Source organism: Syngnathus leptorhynchus, chromosome 1 (genome assembly GCF_054491065.1).
Source record: "Syngnathus leptorhynchus isolate UIUO chromosome 1, UIUO_Slep, whole genome shotgun sequence".
In the NCBI taxonomy this organism is placed as follows: domain Eukaryota; kingdom Metazoa; phylum Chordata; class Actinopteri; order Syngnathiformes; family Syngnathidae; genus Syngnathus; species Syngnathus leptorhynchus.
Window position 1 is genome coordinate 10,208,529 of NC_141195.1, and position 20,854 is coordinate 10,229,382.

General features: G+C 42.0%; 1 protein-coding gene across 2 annotated transcripts in view; it reads left to right on the forward strand.

Moving 5' to 3' along the window:
* The window catches only part of agrn (agrin), a 184,733-nt gene that overhangs the window by 41,370 nt on the left and 122,509 nt on the right, over positions 1 to 20,854 (forward strand). The window contains exons 1-2 of one of the 2 annotated variants that reach the window (XM_085914800.1): positions 15,122 to 17,031; positions 19,378 to 19,416. In XM_085914800.1, the coding sequence (XP_085770926.1) occupies positions 16,854 to 17,031; positions 19,378 to 19,416 (217 nt within the window). In that variant the 5' untranslated portion in view covers positions 15,122 to 16,853. Of the gene's footprint in view, positions 1 to 15,121; positions 17,032 to 19,377; positions 19,417 to 20,854 lie in introns of those variants that run through there. The other variant, XM_085914793.1, reaches the window with a different exon arrangement.

A 20,854-nucleotide genomic window follows, 5' to 3' on the forward strand; every position in this document is an offset into this window, starting at 1 on the left:
GTTTCATCCATCCATCCATCCATCCATCCATCCATCCATCCATCCATCCATCCATCCATCCATCCATCCATCCATCCATCCATCCATCCATCCATCCATCCATCCATTTTCTAAACCGCTTTGTCGCCACGGGGATCGCGGGCGTTCTGGAGCCTATCCCAGCCGTCATCGGGCAGTAGGCGGGGGGACACCCTGAACCGGTTGCCAGCCAATCGCAGGGCACACAGAGACGAACAACCATCCGCACTCGCACTCATACCTAGGGACAATTTAGAGTCTTCAATCGGCCTACCAAGCATGTTTTTGGGATGTGGGAGGAAACCGGAGTGTCCGGAGAAAACCCACGCGGACACGGGGAGAACATGCAAACTCCACACAGGGAGGTCCGGAGGTGGAATCGAACCCACATCCTCCTAACTGTGAGGCAGACGTGCTTTCCAGTGCCCCACCGAGCTGCCCTAATTACATACATTTGAAGTTAAAAATGATCAATTGACACCCCAACATTATTTCACAGCCTTATTACCTTATTCTTGGTCAACTCATATATTTTTTTGAGAGGGTGTAATTTGAGTAACCACAAGAAAAATGAAGCTTAATTCAGCCTCGAAAGTCGATTGGTACTTCAGATAATGACAAAAATTTTAATGCATATGAAAAAAAAATGTTGAATGTTGTGGCATCCAGTTGCAATCATAAACTGGACCACTAGATGAGTCTATTGCTCCGTCACGAAGCTCAAAGTGCCCCACTACCTACTCTGAACTCGACCAACCCCCTTGTACCCCCCCCCCCCCCCCACACACACACACATAATCTCCATCCCATCAACAATTCACACCCACACATTCAGGAGTAGACAAATAAATACATAGGGATACAATAAAAATGAAGTAGGAGAACAAAATAAAGAGCTTGAGAATTTTCCTTTGCCTTCTTTCTTTTCTTTCCCTTCTTTCCTTTATCCCCTTATCTCCCTTTTTCCCTTCTTTCCCTTTTTTTCGTCTTCATGCCTATTGCTGTACATGATTGGCTATTGTCAATTTAAGGATGAAAGTTTGTCTTTACTGTAGTGCCAGACCTGAGTTTCAAAAATACACACACACACACACACACACACACACACACACACACACACACACACACACACACACACACACACACACACACACACACACACACACACACACACACACACACACACACACACACACACACACACACACACAATTACTGAGAGATGCTGAGTCACCGTGCAGCTCTTATGCAGGTTGTGCAAATTCCCAAATAAATGGCTGTGATTAACTGGTCCCGGATTTACAAAGTAGAAATCTATTTCATGTCACTTTTTTTTTTTTTTTTTGGGAGGGAGCAATGCCGCCCTTTGTGGTTGCATATCAGAAAGTACCATTGCTCATTCTCAATCAATTTCTAACACAAGAGGGCTCTAAAGGAGTTGACTGAAGGCATTATTAGCACATCTCACATACACACACAGGATCATTAAAAGATAGCAATTGGTGAGGCACAATACAAAGAGAGTGAGCGGTGTGGTTCATGCACATTCATATTTAATATGTCATTTGAGCCGCGTAGTGTGGAATCTTCATCGCTCTGGTGCACCTCTGGGGTTATTGGATAGACAAGGGCGTTGTCTTCCATTGTAACCAAGTGAGCCGTGCGTGGGGGGGGTGGGGGGTACAGTATCTAGGCTACAGCAACATGATGTCATTTACCCATGATTGCATCTACTGTTGTGATAAATAGAACGACTTGAGCAAAAGTAAGGTAAATAAAAATTGGGGTGTCCCGTCTGCTGTGCGTGCGTGTGCACACATGATGACCAGGCCCAGATTAGGAGGCCAGTGTCTGACCCAGAATATGCACCATCCCTCCCCCACTTACTCCTTCACCAAATCCCCCCAACTGTCATCCTCATTTTGTGGTTCGGACGGACAAGCTCCGGGGACAGGCTCGGGGTGAGCTCTCCATTAACAGCCTAACCCCCCTCGTAGAAAAAAAAAAAGAGATTTAAAACCAGCGGTGCCAGTGGTGGGGGGATGAAAAAAAAAGTGTTATGGGGTGCAGTTAAGAATAAAGCAAAAATAACATGAATATCGAGATAACAGATAATCATAGAGATTTGAAGATGCATGTATCATCGTTTAAAGGGTAACATTTAAAAATCCGTGTATGGTGATACTGATAAGGACCTTAAAATAAGATGATAAACATTCATCGATGACTGCTCCTATTCCTGCCCAGAGATTTGTACTTAATTGAACGATAATCCAGATCCTCCACATCCACAACCCCACTTCCCCCCATCTATCTGGCGGCGTTTATGGCACTCCCTCCTCTGCCTCCCCATCCACAGAGCAGACTTGCCCTGGATCTTCTCTGCTGGCCCCAATTCGCTCGTGCGTACAGTCCACGCACAAGGCGTTGACCCGCTGGAGGGGGTTGGCTTTGTTTGAATTCAGGCCACACCCAGTGCAGAGAACCAGTTCTTAACGTTGTTGCTCTGATTGTGGATTGGGGACTTGCTTCGACAAATGCTGAACACATTCCAGCATGTGACTTTGTTCGTGCTTAGACTAGACCGGAACCTCTAAAGGAGAACACTATGAGGTTAATTGGTGCTTTGAAACCCTTTTTTCAGTCTGTCATGTAAAAATAAAAACAAGGCCACTTATCAACTAGTCAACTAGTGCTTAGCGCATCTGTCTCGAAGCTCTGCATGGGTGGGTTTGCCCCCCCCCCAAAAAAAAACCACAAAAATGTTTAGTTCATTGAAGACTCAAAATTCTCACCCACGACTGAGTGTAAATGATTCTTTGCTCAGGTGCGACTCTAAATAGGATAAGCCATCAAGAAAATGAAAGGATGAATGTAATCAACATAGAAAAATCGGATTTGTTCAATACCACTTTTTTCAGACCAATCCCAGTACGAGTTCTCACTCTTGAGTATTCACCAAGTACTAATACCACTAGCACTCATGACATGAAATTTGCACAATGCCAAGTAATTGCGAGCAAAGACTTTTCCGTCTTTCTGACCGACTGTCCAATTCCTTTCACATCAGCCGTGTTCCGCAGAGCCATCATCTTAGCATCATTGGCAGTGAGGAGTTCGGATTTTCACACGCTGGCTTTCGCTCAGTGAAAAGGAGTCTTGTTTGTGATACAGGCGGGTGCAGCACCACGCAACATATGGGACTCTGATGAAACCACCGCTAGCACATGACATACTCACATTGCATTGAAAAGTACGCGTGTAGGAGGCAGCATCTAAAAGCCATTAATGGCCTAAACCGAATACTAACTTGGTGTTGAAAAATGACACATATAGAGGAAAAAAGCAGCGTATGATTCATGCAGTGCCCTTTAACATTTGTTGCTGCTTTAGCACAAAAAAAAAGCTCAATTCAAAAAGCCTCAAAAGTGTTTTGAAAATGTTTGTTCATGGCAGTGGATTTTTTGTCTTTTAATCCACTCCAGCACCATCATGAAATTAACTTTTGATGCAATGTCCATAGCCTGACTACAAGTCTAAGAATTTAACAGTATCAACAAAGCACTTTCTAAACTCTCTTTGAAATGTGATGATAGAGTAAGAGGATTTAATAAAAGAAGACAATATTGGCCAAAATGTATGATTTTGCAGGTTCTGTAGGCTTTATCTTGACGCAAACCATCTTTTTCTAGCACATTCAAGTGGCTAGGTTTTAGCGTTGGCACATTATTTGAAAAACATTGATTAATTAAAAAAATATTGTTTAACTACTCCATCCCCCCCCCCCCTATTACTCAATACAACACCTTGCATCGAAACGCCAAGCACTTTGCTTCTCGAATAGGAAAAAGAAATTCAATTAATTTACGATATGATTGCACCTGCTGGCAAAGCCCGGCAGTTTCTCATTAAAAACATAAACAAGAAGAAAACCCCCCACATTATTGTTCCCTAATTGATAAGATAAGACGGCCATTATGGGATTTATTCACTGCGCCTTGTGAGTTTACCTCCAGTGTTTTCTTCCTTGTCACATTACACTAATCCATCCCTGGCTTCTCTAATGGAGTGCGCCTAACAAGGCTTTTTCAGAACACTGCTTAAGTCATTTTGCGTACACCGGGGGAAAACCTATTCTGTGCTGAGAGCAGGAGCCAAATGTGAACATCTAACTGTTTCAAATTAGATTATTTGAACACGCTTGTGACGTCAGCAAACTTGACTGAAGAAACTGCCAGATGTGAAGAAGAATGAGACATCTTACTCTGGAAAAAAAAAAGAGTAATGCAAATATGAGGGGTTCTGTGTCGCAGAGGTCCATTAGCCTAATTGGCTCTTTTAGGTGCTTAATTGGTGAGGAGGGAGCTTGGGGAATATATATTGAAAGAAAAAGAGGTTTCCAAAGTGTTTGTGTCCTCGTAGCATCATCCCATTTGCATAAAGCATTAAACATTTACACTGACCTACAAATGCTGACAGCTTCCTTTCACTCACAAGCATCTCTTCTCTTTGTGTTTTCCGTTTTCCTCTCACTGCACACTGTACGCACATGGAATTTTATTTCGATGCCATTTGCAAAGCTATGCTTTATCAAAGCATTTAGATTTTTTTCTTTTTTGACATATGACATGCTTAATATTGTTGGTATACTGTTTAGTAACACACTTGACTTGTTGGTTTTAATTATCATTTGATGCTGTAACATTATTGAGTTGCGTTTACAAACTAGATTGTTGTCGATTTGATGCTTTATTGTGAGGCCGCCGAATGTTGCGATTTGCCACAGCTGGTGAGCAATGACATGTGATGATTATAGAGTGGAACCGCCGTTGTCAAACACAATCTGTCCCGTATTGTTTTTCCAAGATGTAATTTTTCACAACATATGATGTAACGTCAATCCGTTCGTTTGTTACAAGCGACAATTGTCGATCGCAATACCATTATGCAGGGTTTTCATGACCTTCACCTCACAACTTTTGGAACGAGAAAAGAAAACACAGCCATCACTGGGGGACGCCTTTATTTGAAGGTCCACACCTGCAAATTGATTGATGTCAACTTCTTGTTCAGGACTTGGAGGTCATCCATTTTGCTTGTTCTTTAGAGGAAGAGTGGTAGCTTAAACGCTATGTTGTGCTTTATTGACTGCAAGCAAAGAGACGGTCGATGAGTCAACATTATTGACTTGGGGACCAATATTGGAGCGAGCAAAGATAAACTTTGCTGAGGAAGATGCTTTCCCGGCCGGCTATTTGGGCTTAAATGGTATCATTGTGCGCCGTAAGCCTAAATCAGACCTAGGGCTTTAGATTTCATAGGCTGGATTTACACGACTTGGTTGAAGTGACATAATTACGATTTTGTTTGCTCCCAAGTGGCTCGATTCTGATAGGGGTCATGGTAGCAGTGAACTAGAACTTGCTGTGCATATTGAAACGTGGAGGAGTGTATTTAAGCACTGTTAAATTAGATCATTATATAAATTAGCTCCTAAATAAAGGATTATGCTGCAAAACATCCATGTATATCTTGAATGCAACATTTGGACACATTTTGTAGTAAAAGAAAAATAATAATAACTCTCTAACACCTACAAAGTAACATTACAAAAAAATGACACCAATAATAAAACAATTTGAAATGTGTCCATATTAACAACATGCTACAAAATAAATACTTTTAAAGATAAGAATAATATGGATTTGTACTGCAGTGATTGATGATAGTATGGCTGAAAAGCTGCTTCTTTTGGAGTCACACAAAATATTCGTTACTAAATTTATCCGTGTTTATTTTTGCTGCCTTGAGTCAAATACTTTGTAAGAATATTATGCAGCAATGTGATTATAGGCTTTGTGATTCATCGTTAGCTGGCTTCAGGCTTCTATTTATCTTTTTTTAACTTAATACAGCTTGCAAGCATATCTAAAGCTAATTGCAGAACCCTTATAAGCGTCTCAGCAGCCTCTGTTCAGGCTTTATCCATTTTTTGGCGGGGTTATGTCTTCGGTCTCACACTTCTAAAGTCCAGGGTTCACATCTTGGATGCAGGCTTTCATAGTCTTTCCTCCCCAAACCCTTATGTCAATTTCATTGAAGAGTAAAAGTGTGCTATTTGTCTATCTGTGCCCTGCTATTGGTTGGCGACTAGTCCAGGGTGTACCCAGCATACTGCCCAAAGTCAGCTGGGACAGGCTCCAACTCAACTGAGCCCAATGATGACAGACACTATTGAAAACGGATGGTCAAATCAAGGTGCTATCCATGGTGCTGAAACGTTCTCAATTGAAATCTGTTGTTTGTTACATGCAAACAAATTGACAAAATAAATGGAAAAATAGTCAGATAATAGGAAGGTTTATGGAAAGAAGATTATATACAAGTGAATTGATTCTTGTCAAAATCTACTGAGGCAGAAGCAACCAAAAATCAGATTGTAAATCACAGACTGTAAATCTGCCCAAGTTTGAATGGTATTTTTCCAACATACAACCTTTGTAGGTCTTTCTCATGAGAAGCACCTTCTCTTTTTGTATTAGAACTCACTTTCATTGTCATGTAAATTTGGACCATAAAAGCATTCTAAGTGAATGGAAGTGTGATTTAAAGCTAAAACGCGTCTCTTCTTCCACCTCTGCCTGTGCTTTTGCAACAAAAGCAAATCCCAGTGGTGGCTGTCTGCTGTCCGGAATGACTGCCCATGATGGACCAATCAGCTGAGCTATTTGTTTGTTGCCGTGGCGAGTCAAGACATACGATCGTGCCTCAGGTCCCCAGGGAACCTCTGCACACTGTGGGGGTCTTGTAAGGGTCACATGGTAAAGATCTGGTTTGGATCAAGAGGTGATGGGTGAATGGTGGGGAGCCTGAGGGGCGTTTTTGAAGTGGAAACCTGAGGACGACCAGCAGGACAATTGAGGAACATGAAGAAAGGTCTGACATGTTTTGCATGCAGGGTTTCGTGTTGCAGCTTGGCGTCCTTATCATTCCGCTTGCGGAGGGATGCCTTGCAGGTGTTGAAATGGAAATGAAATGAATGTCACAAGAGGTGTTCCAGCTCGCCTTGTAGAAAAACACATTGAGCCAAATTGTGGAACGTACTCCCGCAAATTGCTGCAAGCAGACCGTCCCTCGCACTTTTCTCCTTTTCTCTCTCCTCTCACCGACTCCTTTTTTTTCCCCCTCATGCCTATTGCCTTCCCATCTTCGGGATGGTGTTCAAAATGAAATCTCCCAAATCACCATTTCTCAAGCGGCAGTGTGGTGTTTTCTCCATATGAGGTGTTGCCGCGGCAACCGAGCAATAATTCATCCCCCCGCTGTCTTGTAAAGATCATGGATGCATGCATTTGGCCTGAAATATCGTTCTTGCTCTCCGTAACATGTGCTTGGCGATTATGTTAAAGTGATTCATTTTGCATTTTGGACAGGATGGAGGGGGTCAAAGTGACGGGTCAGGTGTGCTGGCTGTATGCAAGATGACGGTAATAGACTTGCGTAAAAAGCATCCTTGTAATAAAGGCTGACTTAAGGGGAACTGGCCTGGTTTTTGTGGCGTTGTCATTAGCAGAATCTGGAAGTTGGTCCATTTGCCAAGGAGGTTATGTTTTTTATCGAAGGTTTATTACTTTGCAGGATTATGCAAAAAAATACGACTTATCTGAATTCCATGAAACTTTGATGAGGACAAGGGCATGGGCCAAGAGAGAAACCATTTCATTTTGGTGCAGAGTTGAATAAATTTACAGATCCAGGGTCCCCCCACCCCATCCTTCACCCCCCCCTCCCTCTACTTATTTCTTCACTTTTCCTTCAGTTTTAAAATTCAGACATACACAGAGGTGGCTGTCTTTGAAGGCATAAAATTAACTTTTTTTTCAGTCTTGAGTTATGAGAAAAGACATTATAGTTTGTTTAATAGTGAAGGGGATTATGCAAAACCTCCAAATTAGCTTCAGGCAATTATACAGTAATACAGAATGACTTTTCTTTTACTAGTTTTTGAGTTTTTTTTCTCCTCCAGGCCTACAGTTTCTTTTCACCTGCTTTGGGTACAAGCGATCCATAGGATTCAGCACCTGAGCCTCCTGCTGCCACGCAGTCTTATTTTGGAATCTAGAAAGGCAACTGTAAATGTTCAGTATTGTCTGTCCTTGGACGCTTACAATTTACTGAGTGGCACATGTGTTCAGCCGTGCAAGCGGTCAAAATGTCTGTGCGCAGTCACTGGTCTCGCTTACTGGCCATACTTTTCGCTGTGGTTGTTCCTCTTGGTTTACCTCGTTGAGGACTTTGTTAGCCAGATGAATAATGGATAAGGTGGCTTGTGGCCCTGGCAACACACCAAGCACATCGCTGTGATGCGTTAGCTCGTAAAAAAATAAAAGATATCAAGCCCGGTGACTCCCTCCACTCCCCCTCCCCCTTCGCTCTGACTCCACCTCACCACTTGTGGATGACAGACGAGTTGATGTATAGGCTCTCGCTCTTGTTGAGTCTTGACGGTCGTGCTCTGGATGAAGAGAGGAGACCGTATAGCAATTGTTTCTTCCTGTCATCATCCATGTGAAGCCTGTGTCAGAGAGGGACATACGTATTCTTCACCCCTTTATTTATTCAACACATTTGTGTTGCTTCTTATGCGCATACCAGGAGTTCCTTTACAACAAAACCCCAGATTCCCTTCCTCGCGAATGTCGCAAGAGATTGCACAGTTAGAAAGAGGTAACCCAGGGGTCATTTAGAAATTCAAAAACAACATTAAAGAAATATTTGAGTTTCTACACGTCTTTTCACTGACTTTAAAAACCTGAATACTGCCAATACTCATTGTTGGTTTTCTTCCAGCACATTTCTCTTTAGTCCTTTTAATTTTGTACTTCGTAGCACCTTTTGAATATCAAGGGGGTCGTGTTTGTTTACGTAGCTCTGTTCTTTGGTGAATTCCGAGTTCTTGAGGGTTTTGTTGTGTGATGTTCAGAAGAAGCTGATAGTGCGTGTTGATAGAGTGTGTGTTGTCTGCATGGGGGCTTCTTTCCCCATCAATGGCTTTCTCAAATCTGCAGGACACTGCAATTGCAAGGGCGGTCCTGCGGATTTCTGAGCTTAGTAGAAATATACCGTACATGCTGACTATTGGTCGGAAGGGGAAAGATGAGGGAGGGAGAGAGAGAGAGAGAGAGAGAGAGAGAGAGAGAGAGAGAGAGAGAGAGAGAGAGAGAGAGAGAAGAGAATTGCATGTGCTGAATGTGTTCTGATTATGCTTGTCGGAGTGTCATGTTGGGATCTTGAACAACATTTGTTAATGTCTTTAGGTTTGTCGTACTTTGTACTTGTAGTCTTTCAAGACAGCTGCACGCTGAGCAATGCAACTAATGAGGAATGAAATGGGACAACCACAACCAGATTATAGTAGTTAGAGGTGTACCTTGTACACCTACCAACTCACGGCAACAACAACGTAAAACAAAAACTGACCTCTGCCGTTCTTATGAACATTTTCAAGCAGCGTATACGTTTTATTGAACCACAAACAATATGAACCGACAAATCAAATTTGTTTACTTGCTGCGATGTATCATTTATGAACAACGTCACTCTTTTTTGCCAGAGTTCCATGCCTCAACATTCAAAACAAAAAACAAAAACTGAGGTTCCGCTGCAATTATAATCAAATTTTGCAAATGCTTTTGAATAATTCCAAGCCTCCCCCAATGAACTGCGGATTAGCTCTACCATGGAAAAAATAAACGTCTTTTTGTTGGTTAACCATGACTGATTTTTATATGATGTCAAAATAAGTTGTTTTGTTGGCAGAATACTGATTTCCTGCAAGACGTTGATTGTGTGCATGCACACCCTAACCCTAACCAAACACAGCTAAAATGGTTTATTCAAATCTATTTGCATTTTCATACCAACTTCCTAATGGTCAATGTAATTTACTTTTGTACAGTATCTTTTTTGCTTTAACAAACCTTCCTAAAGTGCTTGTTAACTTTTAATAAATGCCGCTAAACAGGCCATTCATTTGCCCATCTGTGTGATTGCTGCGGCAATAATTGTGATTAGCCTATTTTGGCACACTTCCAGCATGCTGTCAGACTGCACCACTATTAAAAAGAACCAGAATTATGAGGGAGATAGCGGAAAGTGACTACTTTCAAAAGAACAACGTGAGCATATGCATGTAAAATTTATGGCCGTATCTTTCGTAGGTTGAATCTCAACATAGCCGGCCAATTAATATAGCCCCTCTCCCTCTATCAGAGAAAAACCAATTCGACAGGCAGCCAGTGACAGACAGAGAGAAAAACTGCAGCGAGCTGTGTTCTGTACATGCAAATGAATGGCCACTGCCACAAAATCGCTTCTCCGTGTCACTTTCAATAGGACAAAGATGATCCGCGTGTTTGTGTTACATTTGCATGTTGCTCTGCACTGTTTAGACAAAGATCCAGGCACGCACGCAATGAAGAAGCTGCAAAACAAGGGAAATGTCGTTTTTAAAAAAAAATGCACATAAGGCCTTTTGATTGAATTGGAATGGAAAATAGAATATTTTGCCAGGCGTGACGCTCATTAAAATAAAACAGGAGCTGTGCATGAAAGAATTGTTCATTTTGTGCTTCGGTACTCATCGTCCTCTGTGAATAGCAGCACACTTCTTTGGCTAGAGTGGCTTTGGCACTGAAACTATATTCCCCTGCCAAACAGGAGAGGTAACTCGCAGTATGCTAGTCGACAAGTCAACTTTACAGTTTCCAACAAACCACATTGATGTTGAAAGATCAGTTGACTTATCACTAATTATTGTTGTTGGGGAGGAGGACTTTTGACTGTCCGTTGTTGGTGTCAGACTGCAATGACTACGTTCACATGCCGTCGATATTTGGGTTAAGGTCAAAATTGAGGTTTCGGAAATATCTGGTATGTGGAACCAGTTTTCATGTGTGGGCTGACAAAAGGTACGCTTGTCATTGTGATCAATTGGAATATAGTAATCATTTCCGCTTATTATTTTCTCCCGTCAATAAACGACATATTATTCATCTCTTTCAGTCTGCTAATGAAGTAGTCGGTTTCCTGCTCACTCCAAAAGTGCAACGCTGGGCTGAGTGTCACCAGGTTTGTTCACCTTGACTTGTGGATTGCGCGCTAGATGCCGCATACTGTCGAAGTCGTTCCTGCCCTCAAAAGACCCAAATTCCTTGCGAATAGAACTTTCTACATTGTATTTAACATCTGATATCTATTTGTCTTCAGAAAGACATCGAACCACTTCACTCTGCCGTGATACCATAGAGGCTGCTTTATTTTTGGAAGGCCAGCTTCTCATTTCTAATAACTGGTCGTCATGCCTCTCACTGCATTCTAAGACTGTTCCAGATCTCTGATTGCCAAGAATTTGCGTCATCCATTAGCCGCCTTTTCCAGTGGTGACCTTCCAGTCTTTTCAGTTTCCTAACTAGACCTGGAGGTGCCAGTCACAAGTATCAACCTACACTATTATGATGTTTTGCAGACAAACCTCTGGAGTTCTTTTACCCACATTTTCTCTCTCAAACTTCTGTTATTCAGTTTCTCTAATTCATTTACTTGATATGCAATAAACCTCTTCCCAAGTGACCTCAACAATTATGTTCCTTTCCGACAATAGCTTAATTTGTCATGAATGATATTATTTCTGTTTTTAAAATTACTTTTCTATTTCTTGACAAATACTCGAACCCTGGCCACATCTATCCATCCACCCACGCTCACTAAACAAATGTCTTTCTACTACTGTCAGATTTCTACTATTTAACTAAAGTTCAGTTGTAAGCACGTGTGGCCATTATTTAGACAAAGTACTGCCTTAACTATTGGATTGAACCAAATTGAATAGTAATTGTCCGCCACTTTCTCCGTAGAGGATATTACATGCAATTTACATGTTGTGATGAATAATTACACTTCTTGCCAGTGACACCTGATAACAGCCACTTTACTCATAAGAAATAAAGAAAAGAAATAATCTGTCAAGGAAATTTGAATAGGCAAAAACAAAGTGTATTTCGTCCTAGGCTGTGCCGTTATAAGGCAAAATAATGATGATTGGAATTAATACCTCAATTTGCCCACCTGCAGGGAGTCGTTCCGCTGCAAACTCAACTGCACGCCCCGTTGCACATGAGGGATTCAACACATGTCAAACTAATGACCCCAAAAACATCATTTGTGGCCTTGATACATAGCGAAGGATTCACAAACCACAATTGAAAGATGATAGATGATGTGTTATTCTGTGTTTATGACATTCCTATCACACATTTAGTGACTAATATACCCAAGTTTAAGAACAAACAGGGGACCTCTGAAGAAATGTAAGCTGACTCAGTGAAGCCTGCAGATCCATCAAAACAAGTGTTACTGCATACTTTCGGAAGAGCTTTGACCAGGTCTAAAGCAGAAAATATATGCTGCTTCTTAAGAAATACATCCCTCGTGTGCTTAGTCAACCTCATGGACTTAGTTTTCTACTTTGGGTTTTCGTTTTCAGGGCACAGCTTTTCAATGCCGGCAAATATTGGGTTTGACTGTGAGGAACACTGCCTTAGACCTTTTCATAAAATGGAAGAAGTTTAAACATCTACCATTGGTGCTTTTAAGATACAAATGTGCATGAACATAATTTTATTGAATGACATTCACTTCTATTGGATTTCCGCCTTGCGTTGCTCTCAAAAATCAAGGCGAGTCTCCCTTAGAGTCATGGCGAAAGTCAAAAGTATCCACGGGCAGAGTTTGTACTTTGATTCTCTGGAAAAAAAGAGATGATGAAACTCTCGTATGTATGTATGAGTCGTACCGGGGGCGTTAAACTTCTGTGGCGCCACTGTGCATCAAAATGACGTAAGGCGTCTCTCATCTCTCGTTATGTCCTTTAAAGTGAATCTTAAAGACCAGATTTGCTTCTATTGCCGATAAGCCTTGCAGCATTTCCGTGAAAAAGACATCATGTAGCACGGCCAGCTGTTGTGTGCATCTTAAATCAGCAGCCTGGAGACGCACACACACACACATAGAGAAAACCCACGCACATTATTGACCCATCACTGCCAATCACTTATTGAACTCGACAAATGTCTCTCTATAAGAAGCAGACTTTTTTTGTCCAAGACCCTCTCACCATCCTATTCATCATCATCATTAAACAGGGCAGAGCAGCTCCTTTAATCATATTTGTAATTTCAAAAGCTTCATGAAAGAGATGTTAACCTTGTACGGTACTGTCGGCATTAAAAATGGATCAAAGCGGCTCGGCTTTGATGTGGACGAGAGCTCCCGCCAGATCCATGTCACCCTCTGCTGGGAAGATGTGGCATTTCACTGACCAGATACGGTTGCTTGACCTTTTTCACGCACGCAAACAGTTATAAAAGTGACAAAGACAATCAACAGACCACGATCTTGACCTTTTTCTTTTTCAGGCAACACCATTGCTCAGGTTTCGATATGCAGATTTACTGTTTAGGAGCAAGGACACACCCTTGTGTGGGTGAGGATGATGATGATGATGAAGACAGCCAGGGATGTATGGACTCCTTGGCACGGATGTGAATGGCAGAGATGAAGATAGAGGCAGAGATGTAGCTGTAAAAGACAGAACATGAGAGAGTGAAGAAACATAAATAATTGATGCTGGATCCCGCCTCGCATCTGCCGCCTGCTGTCGTTGAGTTTATTCCAAGCCGAAACATAGCATGACCTCATTATCGCATTAGGCGAGCAGTGAGAAATGGCTTTTTAAAAATACCTTTTTAAAAATTTAACGATAGAGATGCAAATGCCTTCACATTACTGTGTTTAGCTTGAGACGCAAATCGGAGAGTGTGAGGATTTAGTAACATTTGTGTCTGGGCGGGGCGTGAATGTCGGCTGTTGATTTGCAATGAGACAAAATGGAGTGCGGTACTCAGCTGCAAACAGCAGAGGCGCTGTTGATTTAGTTTCATCAAACATAGCGTCAATAACGGGAAGATGACGCACTGCAATGGTACTTCTTCTGCAATGATCAACACATCATGAGATTTAAAATATAATATTTTAAATGTCAACTGATAATTTTTTGTGGCGGTTACTCATGGAAAGTAATGTTGTGAGTGTCGTGCTTTATTTTTCTATACAAAATCTCAATGCATTATTCAACTGATGTTAATTATTCCCTACTATAATGCAGTATATTTTACTCTTTAGTCTATTTCTCAGACTTATTTTCTTTCATTTGATGTGCATACGGTCCTATGCATTGGTGTTTGATCAAACATTTTCAGACCAAGACCACTAATGTGTATTGTATCTTGAAAAGTACCTTTTTTTCCTGATGCTTTTTATTTGTTGGTGTGTTAAATAGAGCTGTATAGAGCCTGTTAGTAGTGAATGGGACTTATGGAATGCCACTGTTTTGCATCAGGCATCAGTGGTTGGTATCGGTACCCTCCATGAGTACCCTGATTCTTTGAAACAAGGCTGGTATTGTCTTGATATTGATACTATACTCTCAAATTAGAAATTCCGTGATGGTATCTTAATTTTCTTCATCATGGCAAATGGTCTGATAAATTTGGTTAACAGTGACATTATAACAAAGATTTCAGTGCTATTCTGTCATTGCAAAAAGGTATGTTGCTGGGTTGAATGTTTATATAAGAGACTTCATGGTCAGATGCTTTAACCCATCAGTGAGCTAATCAAAATCTGTTGGAGACCCGCTCTTTAATGGTTTGTAAAAACACTTTTGTATAAGAGATTCTTTTGATTACACCCGAAACAAATGGGGTTGGCTGACATCTCCCAAGACCTCGAAGCTTTTGTTTAGCCGCTACACTGTTGTCACCCTGGAAGACGACAGCACAATTCTGCAAAGCCTTTATTCTTGCTCGTTCGATTCCCGACCCCTCCTCCCTTCTCCCTTTTGTTAAGACAGCCTCTCGTCCAACGCCTCCATCTCTCTCTCTCTCTCTCTCTCTCTCTCTCTCTCTCTCTCTCTCTCTCTCTCTCTCTCTCTCTCTCTCTCTCTCTCTCTCTCGCTCTCACACTCATTCATTTTGCCAGCTCAGGGCTGGCGCGCTCAAGAGGAGCGTGCTTGGGATACAAGCAACACACTGCTGTTATCTTTCTTGTGGGAAAAAAAAATATTCCAAAGTGTAAGGAGCTTCTTTTTGCTTTTTGGCAACACTCATCCTGCCCTTTCGTTTACTTCCCACCCCCAATCTCTCACTGACGCTCTCTCTATTGCCACATCTGTGCGCTGACTTGGCTGAGCGGCTCACTCAAGGCTGCCCCAGCCGGCTGAGGGTGTTGACACTGGGACCACTACCTGCTGCCGGGGGATTAAGCGTGCTTTGAATACACGGAGGCTGCTTTGTCGCTTTGGCTGCTGACCGCTGCGAGGGTCCACGTCAAGGACACATAAATCCACGTGGCCAAGACAGCGAGCACGGACCAAGGCAATCCAAAGGAATGGATGCTCAGGGAAGCGTAAAGAAAAGCTGACAATAAACTGGTGAAAGCTGGCAGAGAGTGAAGAAGTTGTTTCCTGCACGGACCCCGAAACGGAAAATAACGATAAATCGGATCAGGGTGCAATGAGAGATCTTTCTTCTCATTTTTGCTATTGGGATTTTCAATTCTGCTGGTAATATGCTCCAGGAGAGCGCCACAAATCTCCACCTCTGGCTGCGCTTCATTTTTCACCCTCTTTGAGTTGTTTTCTTCAAAGCGTTAATCTCGTGTTTCTCATCCTCACGGAACCACTCTGACAGCTTGCGTGGATTGCAATCCTCAACTTTTCTGGCTTTCTAACACTTCATAAAGCGTGAGGTGTACGAGAGGAAGAATAACAAGCCCAAGAGCATGTGCTCATTTTTTTAAGGCATCCAGCTGCTAATCTGCTGCAGCAGACATACTCCAGTGCCGGTGTCAGGTTCTCATGTGGCACACTTGTATATCTCTCCACTGTGACCAGCTTGTCCGCGGAATACAAAGAAACAGCTGTGTCGAGTTAGAGAAGCAAATTGTTGTTCATGAGAGCAGCGGGCGCTGAGGTTCTGTGGAGAGCTTGGAATAAGATGCTTGACACCTTGCTGGCGAGTACCAGACCTTGGCATGGTTTCTAAGGGCATTTGACTTGAGGGAAGAGGACTTTTAAGAGGAGGGAATCCCCTCATCAACCGACGAATCAGCAATCAGGGTCACTTTAAGGACAGAAGAGGATTCCTTTTGGAATTGAAGTTTCTCATGGATATATTACTTTTTTAAACTGCAGTTTTTCCCCGATAACTCGGAAGCATAGCAGTGCAGCACTCGTACGCATATTATCACCACCTACTCATACATTTAGATTCACAGTAAGTATTAACGCATTGCCGCCACTCATATATTCCATACTGAAAAGACCATTCGGAGTTTCCCCAAGGGGCCCACGACAGGATGTAGGTAGTAAGAGGGTAGTATGGACAGGTGGTGGGCTGACTCTCGCAAGTCCCCCTCTGTCCAGCCTTCTCCCCACCACGTGGATGTTATTGTATTTAAAAATGCATTGCTTGGATACGGCTGAAAGTTTGCAGTTATCCTTCTCAGCAGGAAACAATCAGCGTGTTCCCATCACAGTCTACATCTGGAAACGCACCTGAAAATCCGGACCATTACAGTTGCTTTTTGTTTGGTTTTTTTCTTCATTGGGTGTCGTTTACCCAACCGCCATCATTTTCTCCAACGGGTCTTTGGGTGCCTCTCGACGCCCTCCTCGCCCCGTTATCTCCTCGGCCGCCCTGGACGGAAGGGGGTCGATGGAGTGGACCATGGCCGGGTGCCATTATCCTTCTCCAACGCCGCCGGAGCGGGAGCGGAGGTACCAGCACAAAGTGTCTCTGGTGGTGCGCTACTTTATGATCCCCTGCAACATCTGTCTGATCCTGCTGGCCACGTCGACGCTGGGCTTCGCCGTGCTCCTCTTTCTCAACAACTGTAGGTTTATAACTTCTGAATCCCTCATTCACCTAATTGTTGTGATTTTATCCATGTAAGCATACTAAATGCACCGAACTTGTTGCATCTTAAAAACAGGATGAAAAAATCTACTTACAGAGCAGTTCACTTTGATTCTTTTGACAGCCACAATCTGACGACGTAATTGTCAACAATTAGAGCTGTTTAACTTTGTGGCACCCTTTTGTTGAAGTGATTCACACAGTTGTACGCCATCCATTGGACACTCTTGATTGGGCCCCATAAAAGCTCATTCCAACAGTTTTGAGAAATTAGTAGGAATTGGTCCGAAAAGTAATTCTTGTTGCAAAAATGGGGCGTGTCCAATTTGCAATGATTCCATAATGTTTTCGTACAATTTCTCCGTGTTTGGAAAAAGTCCACAGTCAAAAAACAGGCTGTGTCACTCTTAAATTTGTTTCTATGCTGTTTAATCCTTACTAGCTTTTCCTTCTCATGTTGCATTTTTGTGGGGGTGGGCGAGTAAAATGGGATAAGGAGGATCATTTCTAACCTCATTTTAAGGCAGACAGAATGGCACACAATGTTGGCCAAATGGCACTTTTCAAATGATGCCAAAAAGTGGACTGGAGAGATGGATGAACATGTGATCCAGGAATAACGTTTGATATACCCCTTCCTGTTGTATGTTGCCATACATACATATCCGCACGCATGTACGCACACACACTCAAACTCACGCACGGACACGCACACAAACACTGTGAAGGTCTTGGACTACATACAGATAAAAGGGGAAAATGACACACACAAAAATACATCTTCCGACACACAGCTAAATGTCACACAGAGACACTTATTGATTCTCTAAAGATATTGGCTGAATGATGTTCATGTGCTGACATTCACACAGACAGCCACTGTGTCAAGAAAGTGAGATGGGAGGGGGGGGGGGACTAATATGATTTTCAAAAGACCTTATCATGTGCATGAAAATGGAAAGAATTGTTCCTCCTTGCCATCACCCGCTTCTTACCATATGTCACCTTTCATTCTCAGCGTTTGTATGTGTGAGCGCTTGTATTTTCTATGGTCATGTGATTTCGGAAGTATCCGTGCAACTGACAAACACTTAAAACCCTGAGAGAAAAGAATGATAAAGTGAGTGCGTCTCTTCAAGGGATGTTCTTTGTATTTACTTAATAAAGAGGTGTGTCCCAAGACTTTTGACCACACCCTTGAGATATGCCCTCTAAATTTATCTCACAGCGTTGTCTGCCGCTCTCTGTAGAAAGTGTCTTCCCGATGAAAATGGGCTCCCGTCATGAGTGACTGGGACACGGCTTCAGCAGACACTTCATTATTCACTTGAAGCCCCGGCCTCGTCTTTCCACTCTCCTCTTGTTGTTCCCCCTCTTTTTCTTCCCCTCAAGCCCCCAGCTGTTGACAAGCAATTCTCTGTCAGTCTCGATTTAAAAGTCGGTTGAATGTCGGTATTCTTGGAAATCTCGGGAAAGACTTGCGTATTCTCGCATAAATAAATTAAGTTGGTGCTTTAATTGATGTGCTTTATCGCTCGCACTATCCCTCGCAGTGCGGAGTCATGCAGAGTGGTTGCAAGGTGTGAAATGCCCTGCAACAGCAGCTCGGACCATCAGGGGGCTTTGTTTAGTGAGACTGACATTTGAGTGTGATGAAGTTCTGCACTCCAGCTAGGTGCTGCTCTGAGATCCATGCATCATTGAAGAAGGGCTGCGCCGTGTTGGCATCAGGATTTTTGCCTTCGAACCATTGTGCCTCCAAGGTTGAACATAATTCTTTCTGGTGACCAACGATTGATTCACATTCCTCCACAAATCTGCAGAAAATAATGGATTTAATATTCATGTTGTTTTTTTTTTGCATTAAACTCTCATCAACATAAAACTTTTGCTTTCCAGATATTCTTCTTGTTGAAGTCTGAAATGTACAAGTTGGGGGACATCTCAATTTATTGGTTGCACAGTACAAGTGTGAATGAAAGGTATTTCAGATGGGCTCCTCATTTGTGAACATTTTGTAATAGATACAACATGGGTCGTAGTTCTTCGTGGGTTTTTAAAGGTACGAAGGTTCACGTGTGACACAAAATTTGTTCTCCTCTCTCCTAATTCTGTAATTAGGTGATTCCAATAAACAGTTTGAGTTTTGATTGAAGCGACAAAGTTATGATGATGTGTATATGATATGAAAACATATTGCCTCTGTTATATTGCATAACTGTCAAGTCAGTGCTATACATGACATTTGTTGACAAAATGTGAATTTGTTTGCTACAGGGTTTCACAAACTTATTTTTTTTTTTTTTGCTCTTATGTCTTTCAGACAAGCCGCCTCACTTTACACCGGCTCAGCCTCCTGATGGTAAGTCTTCTGTGCTTTCAATATTGATCGCTGTTGTTTCAGGGATACTGCAATTAACTAGAGTGGGACTATCCACAGAAAATTGATGACATCACTACGTTGACTATAGTTCATTACCTGATGTGAACCTTCAATGTCTTCAGTGCTTGTCTTTATCTTGACGTTGCTATTTCATGGAGATGTGTGTTAAATATATTCACAGGACATGTAAATGTGTGGAGAAAATGGAAATGACCTATGGACATTTTTCTTGAGGTCCCTGAATGTACCTCAGATAAATATTCATTTGTGAATTTTAATTTGCAGATTAATCTTGAATCCCATCACGTCACGTTTTCTGTCAATGAGTGGCATGGTGATTGCTTCAACTGATTGGCTCTGCTTTGCAAGTTGGGCTTTCACCCACATGTTTCATTAAATGTTTCTTGTACTTTCCTAACACATTTCTGTTTCGAACCTCAGCATGAATATTTATCAGCTGTTGCACAGTGCGATAGTGCTTGATAGATTTTAGCTATGTAGTTTTTCAAAGCCCTGGGCTGGGCTTTTGCGAGCGCTTAAGGTAATGGATCATCCTGCTTATTTGGTAGGCACCAAAGCTGGCTGCCTAAAGGGCCAATGAGTAGAATGATTTCATCCAGACAGTTGAGGCAGCTGAATCCTACTTTGATACACTAAGGCTAGGTTGCATCAACAAGGTTGAATTTAATTGTAAGATTAGCTCTAATTAGAGGTTCGTGAAAGAAAGTTTCAAATGAAATAATCTAGGTTTTAAATTAGAGCTCGGATTGCCATTAAAAATAATAAAACATGGTTTAGATAAATTCAAACTGATTTATAGGGATAATTGAGGATATTGTGTGCTCACATAGCGAATGTTGTGTTTTTTGTCAGGGTTCATTCGTGGTTGCAAAGATGTTTTCCAGACACATCAAATTTGGAGAGCCCTGACCGTAGGGGGGTGTTTGCCATTCATATACAGAACTTTGTCACTCAGTGAGATGTGGCCTTCGCTAGCAAAAAACTTGAACCTAAAGTTACTTGATACCTCGATTAACTACGGTATAATGACTCAGCAGAGAAGTTTGCACTTGCCCTTCTTTGACAAAAACTTGTTGACCAAATCAATTGAGCAAATAGAAGACAAGCAAACAAAAACATGGTGGAAAAGAAAAATTTTGTTTGGCAGTAAGTGCCAACGGGAAGTTAGAACATTTTGACAAGTGAAATAAACATGTTGCTCAATTAAAACTTGCTGGAAAAACGTAAATCCATTTTTAACCTGTCACTGCCTCGTACGACAGTTAATCCAGTCTTGCTGTTTAGCGCCATCATAAAATCCAGGAGTATTGAGCCTGTCAAGCAATTTTCTTTGAGAAGTTTTGTTAGTTTTGCTCTATACAGCGAAACAAAATTGTTGCCATCGTTAAAGTTGAAA